Source organism: Citrus sinensis, chromosome 9 (genome assembly GCF_022201045.2).
Source record: "Citrus sinensis cultivar Valencia sweet orange chromosome 9, DVS_A1.0, whole genome shotgun sequence".
NCBI lineage: Eukaryota > Viridiplantae > Streptophyta > Magnoliopsida > Sapindales > Rutaceae > Citrus > Citrus sinensis.
In genome coordinates this window covers 9,414,827-9,420,872 of record NC_068564.1, presented here as the reverse complement: position 1 = coordinate 9,420,872, position 6,046 = coordinate 9,414,827, and the positions used below count along the sequence as shown (strand labels likewise).

The window sequence follows — 6,046 nt, the reverse complement described above, 5'->3', positions numbered from 1 at the left end:
CAAAGAAAGGAAAGCATTAATAAATTATCAGGACAAGCTTTTCATAAGTAATTTTCTGCCCAAACAAAACATCAAGTAACGAGATATACCAAAACTACATTTTCAATAAGCTGTGTTTTATTTTGTTTGGGTAAACCAACACCGGTTTTATTTTGTTTCTATGAGGCTTTGTCATCATTTTGTGTGTTTACCATTTTTCCGCGGCAAGGTTACATGGATGTTGATTGTACGACTTTCTTTATCCATGCTTTGCATTGCCGTGTGTCTGGGATTCGCCGGTGACTTTTGTTGGCTTTAATCATCTCTCAAATTGTCATATTCTAACCCATAAGGAACGCTCAGATTGAAGACTTTTCTTGGCTTCAATAATTGATGCAGATTATACAAAGTATAAATTGGCATGGAGTCCAGGATTTTCGATATAACAACATATCCTCAAAGCTAATGATAATTATAATGTCATCCAAATTGTTCCTTCTATTTGAAAATATAGCTTTGTTTTCTGTGATATTTTTTCAATTGAAACCCACAATTGCTGATTCTAACAACATAATAATAAGCTGCATTGATGAGGAGAGAGAAGCGCTTCTTACTTTTAAACAGAGCTTGGTAGATGAACATGGCGTTCTGTCTTCCTGGGGAAGAGAAGATGACAAAAGAGATTGCTGTAAATGGAGAGGAGTCCACTGTAGCAACGCAACTGGCCATGTCAAGGTGCTTAATCTTCGAATATCTGACGAGAAAAATGCTCAGAGGAAGGTCTTGAAAGGTGAAATTAGTCCTGCTTTGCTTGAATTGCATGATATAAGACATTTGGACCTTAGTAACAATCACTTCAGTGCAAGCCCAGTTCCTTCGTTCCCTCAACAAATTGAGGTACCTCAATCTCTCTTGTAGCATACTTTTAGAACTCCCTCGAAAATTCCGGAACCATTCAGGATTGGAATGTCACAACCTAGAAAACTCTAGTTTATTTAGTGTGGGAAGCTTAGAGTGGCTTTCTCGTCTTTCTTCTTTAAGACACCTTGACCTGAGTTACATTAATCTCACTAAATCTAGTGATTGGTTTCAAGTAGTTGCCAAGCTCCATTCTTTAAAATCATTAGTCCTACGCTCGTGTGCTCTTCCACCTATCAATCCATCGTTTATTTGGCACTTCAATTTGAGTACGTCTATTGAAACCCTTGATCTTTCTGACAACAATCTCCCTTCTTCTTCAGTATACCCTTGGCTTTTCAATCTTAGTAGGAATATTCTTTATCTTAACCTTGGATCTAATTCATTACAAGGTTCAATTCCAGAGGCTTTTCAACACATGGTTTCTCTTAAACATCTTTTTCTCTTTGATAGTGAACTTGAAGGTGGGATTCCAAAATTCTTTGGAAACATGTGTAGCTTAAAAATGTTAGGCTTGTCTTTCAACAAACTCAGTGGACAATTCTCGCAGGTAATTCAAAATCTGTCTTGTGGATGCGTGGAGAATTCACTAGAGAGGCTATATTTACAATATAATGACTTCACGGGGCCATTACCTCTTCTTGGAGGATTTTCATCCCTGGAATTATTGGAGCTTGACGTTAATTGTTTAAATGGAACAATAGACAAGAGCCTCTGCCAGTTGTCGAAGCTCGAGTCTCTGTCACTTGGTGGGAATTCATTCACGGGTGTTATCTCTGAAAAAATTTTTTCCAATATGTCCAACTTGCAGGAGTTGTACTTGGATCAGAATTCTTTGACTTTGAAATTGAGCCATAATTGGGTTCCTCCTTTTCAACTGAAACGGTTAAGTCTTGCCTCTTGCAAGATGGGACCTCATTTTCCAAAATGGCTTCAAACTCAGAATCAGCTTGTGCATCTTGACATCTCCAATGTTGGAATCTCAGACACTATTCCTGATTGGTTCTGGGATTTGTCCAGTAAACTCTCTTACTTAAATCTCTCTAACAATCATATCAAGGGTAAACTTCCCGATTTGTCTTTAAGGTTTGATGGTACTCGTATTGGTGGTACTAGTATAGACATCAATTCAAACCACTTTGAGGGCTCAATTCCATCACTTCCTTCAAATTCGCCTTTCTTAAATCTCTCTAAAAATAAGTTCTCAGGGTCAGTTACTTTCTTATGTTCTATCAATGAAAACACATGGAACTTTTTAGATCTCTCGAGTAACTTATTGTCTGGAGGGCTTCCCGATTGTTGGTTGCACTTTGATAGCCTATTAGTTCTTAACTTGGCAAATAATAGCTTCTCGGGAAAAATACCAGACTCGATGGGTTTCCTAAATAACATCCGGACACTGAATTTACACAACAATAGATTAACCGGGGAATTGGCTTCATCTTTAAGGAATTGCTCCCAACTGAGAGTTTTGGATCTTGGGAAGAATGCATTTTTTGGTGAGATACCAACGTGGACAGGGGAAAGTCTACAAAATTTGATTGTTCTTAGCCTAAAATCTAACAAATTTCATGGAAATATACCTTATCAATTGTGCCATCTGGGATTTATTCAAGTCTTGGATCTTTCTTTAAACATTATATCGGGAAAGATACCAAAGTGTTTCAATAATTTTTCAGCCATGACCTATGAAAGATGTTCTAATCCTACCATTGGGTTCGCCAAACTCATCTTCGTTCCCGCTGGAACTGGATATTACTATAAATATTTGGTCAATTTACTGTTGACTTGGAAAGGAAGTGAAAATGAGTACAAAAGTACTTTGGGACTTGTAAGGTGCCTTGACCTTTCAAGTAACAAATTAGATGGAGTAATTCCTGAAGAGATTATGGATCTTGTGGGGTTGATTGCCTTAAACCTTTCAAGAAACAATTTAACCGGACCAATCACTCCGAAGATTGGTGAGTTAACATCATTAGATTTCCTGGATTTGTCTAGAAATCTATTCTCTGGAAGTATTCCATCTAGCCTCTCTCAGTTAAGTGGTCTTGGTGTCTTGGACTTGTCATACAACAACTTGTCAGGAAAAATCCCATTAGGCACTCAGCTCCAGAGCTTCAATGCTTCAGTCTACGCTGGAAATCTTGAACTTTGTGGCCTTCCACTGGCAAATAAGTGTCCGGATGAAGAATCAACTCCAAGTCCAGGCACAGACGATGATTCAGACACTCTAGAAGATGAGAACGATCAGTTTATAACTCTCGGATTTTACTTGAGCTCAATTCTTGGTTTCTTTGTTGGATTCTGGGGAGTCTGCGGAACTTTAATGCTGAATAGGTCGTGGAGATATGGTTTCTTCAACTTCTTGACTAGTATGAAAGATTGGGTCTATGTGATATGGGCTGTGAATATTGCCAAACTGCTAAGAAAGTTCAGGAACTAACTAAATGGTAATACTCCTTAATAGTGGGTTTCAGTCATTGTTATCAGCTCACGTGCTTTTAATTTCTTCATCCTTAAATTTTACTTTTTTCTATTACAACCTTTTGTTCCGCTAACTAATTATTCATTTTCTTTTTTTTTTTTCATTCACCATCTTTTTGGCAGGGTATCTCTGGGATGGCATGTTGCCCTTATTATTCAGAGTGGTCATTTGATATGCTTAAAGAAACTTATGTGTGGTTCTCTTTAGACCATCGTCGATCTATACGTTTATATGCTCAGGTTAGAGTTCTGTTATACTATTAATCATTACAACAATAAAAGCAGTCAAATTATGCTCTGCTATTGATCAATGTTAGCTCTTTTTTCCTTTTCATTGGGTGAATAAATAATAAGAGACAAAGCGAATCTTTCTATTTAAAGAGTTCTTGACTAATAAAACTACTAAATGGATGATAAAATTAATTAATTAAGTAAGTAAACTAGAATAATCGTATTGACAAAGTAGGTGGTTGGTTCGTATGATTCCGGATCATTGGTACTAAAATGTGAAGAAAGAGATCGAACTTTACAGGAATTTGTTCTTACTGTATTCGAACTGGTTAATGATTAAATTTGATTAAATTGCAATGATGGTGACATATAATGATGATGACCTAAGACTTAAATATTATTTTCAGAGAAGACTATTGACTTGAATGCAGACTCTGTAATATGATTGAATATCAAACACGACTTTTCTATCCTAATTTTTATCAATTTTCCGAACGTATCATCACATACCATCACATTCAAGACCCAGCCGACTCTATAACTAACGTGTTACTAACGCACATTAAATATTATATTGCATTTTCACTGCCGAGGCCAATTTCAGCGTTTCTCATCATCACTCTCTATTTTGGCAAGCATGGTAGGAATCTTTAACACAACATAAAATAATCAAGGGAAGGAATAAGAAACTGTAAAGAAACTTAAGTGGAATATATAGTTTGTGAGAGCATTCAATTCAGTTCATGGGGGCATAAGCTTAAATAATTGATGCAATTTTAAGAGGTGTTTTTTCTTCCCCCTTGTACAAGACTAGCTCCGTGTGTGACACTATCAACACACAACAGTGGTGAATAATATTGCCAAATTGCTACAAATCTGCAGGGGCTAAAAGTTAAGTGTGTGAATGATATTGCCAAATTGTTAATACTTATAGTTTACCAAACTTGAAGATTGATTAGAGATGTGGCTTGGGTACCTTGATGGAGATTTTCTTTTAATGGACCTTTGGAGTTGCTTTAAGATTAGATTTGACTAGATTTATTATTTTGGATTAGAGACTTTTCTTTGGAGACTTTATTTCAGATGTTTTATGTAAGGATTTAGTTGGAGTATGAATTATGATTGTCTATCTTGAGGTTTATTAATAAGAATAAACGTGTAGTGAATCAGTAAGTCTTTATCCAAGCTAAACTGACCACTGCCCTAGGATGCTTGTGATTTAGTCAATGCGAGTTGCATAGCCCCAAGATTTAACTAGACAAATTCACTCAAGAATAACAAAGCACAAGAACTATTAACACGAACAAGAAACAGAAACAAGAAAGCCACAGACACCAAGCTTTACGTGGTTCAGCTAAGCATGGAATGCTCAGCTTACATCCACAGGAGAAGTCTCAAGATGAGCTTTATTGAAACTACAATGGAGATTGTTACAGAGCCTTACAACAGACTTTACAAAGAACAAGTTAACACTTTCTCTCTCACAAAACCCTCACAGTAAGACTCACTAAATCGCTCCTGAATCTCGCCAAAGAACCAGCCTTTATACTCTGTTTTTGGCAGCCATCCTGATTACCAGAATGAGCAGCTCGTTGACACGTGGTTAGAAACCTTAACGAACTCCTTTAACCTTCGTCACATGCTTCCTCATGTGGTTACTAAAAATGATATGCAAAACGCGCTCAAGCCCTGTCGTTTTGATCAATTCGTTTTCTGTTAATAACCAGCTGAGAAGCACGCGAGCTTAACAAAGTTTATATCACCAAAACACGGTCGTTTCTGGAAACCAAACTTGATTCATTTAACTCACAAAATGATATGAGGTTTCATTTCAATTTTACCCTTGTGTTTTCATGGGTAGATTATTAGGGTGTTACAGTTTCTATCGAGGGTCAATCAAGTGCTTAATCGAGTAATGTAATTACAAGTAATGTGTTGAGTGTTAGAAAATGTATATTTATAAAGGAGAAAATCGTCATTTTACATTTCAAGTCTTACTAACAACCCTTACTTTTATGTATTTAAGGTTCTTGTAATTTAATTATGTGTGTTTTATTTTAATTAAGTATTTTGTGTATTTTAGGGGCATCATAGTCATTTCACAATAAACGAGAGATCAAACGGCAAAACGGACATCACTTTTGAACTCAGGACGGTCGAAAACCTTAGGAGGAGTATAAAAGGAAAAATGGCACTGTTCACATGTACGGTACTGTCTACGTTACTGTTCACGACACTGTTCACATAGACCGGATCGATGACGTGGCATTGACCGATAATGTGGCATTGACTGATGAGGTGTCACGATCCTATTAGACTAAAATTCTTATGTACTATTGATGGTGACGTGGCAGCATATCAGTGGACCAAAAATCTCGCGTACGGTACATGCATTACACAGGAATATTTTCAACCAACCCGCGTTACTGTTCAA

The 6,046-nt window shown here is 36.7% G+C and overlaps 1 protein-coding gene across 1 annotated transcript; it reads left to right on the top strand.

The window, feature by feature from the left end:
* Nucleotides 1–619: 619 nt before the first annotated feature.
* On the top strand, nucleotides 620–3,340 carry LOC127899846 (receptor-like protein EIX2). The gene is made up of 2 exons (XM_052433980.1): nucleotides 620–714; nucleotides 1,351–3,340. Exons 1-2 carry the CDS (start codon nucleotides 620–622, stop codon nucleotides 3,338–3,340), a joined length of 2,085 nt encoding a protein of 694 aa, XP_052289940.1.
* Nucleotides 3,341–6,046: the final 2,706 nt, after the last annotated feature.

Bases quoted from the DNA above. Each gene is read 5' to 3' on its own strand.
- LOC127899846 (XM_052433980.1), top strand. From the start codon at position 620: ATGGCGTTCTGTCTTCCTGGGGAAGAGAAGATGACAAAAGAGATTGCT. The intron at 715-1,350 runs GTGCTTAATCTT...TCTCTTTGATAG, and splicing joins ACGCAACTGGCCATGTCAAG to TGAACTTGAAGGTGGGATTC.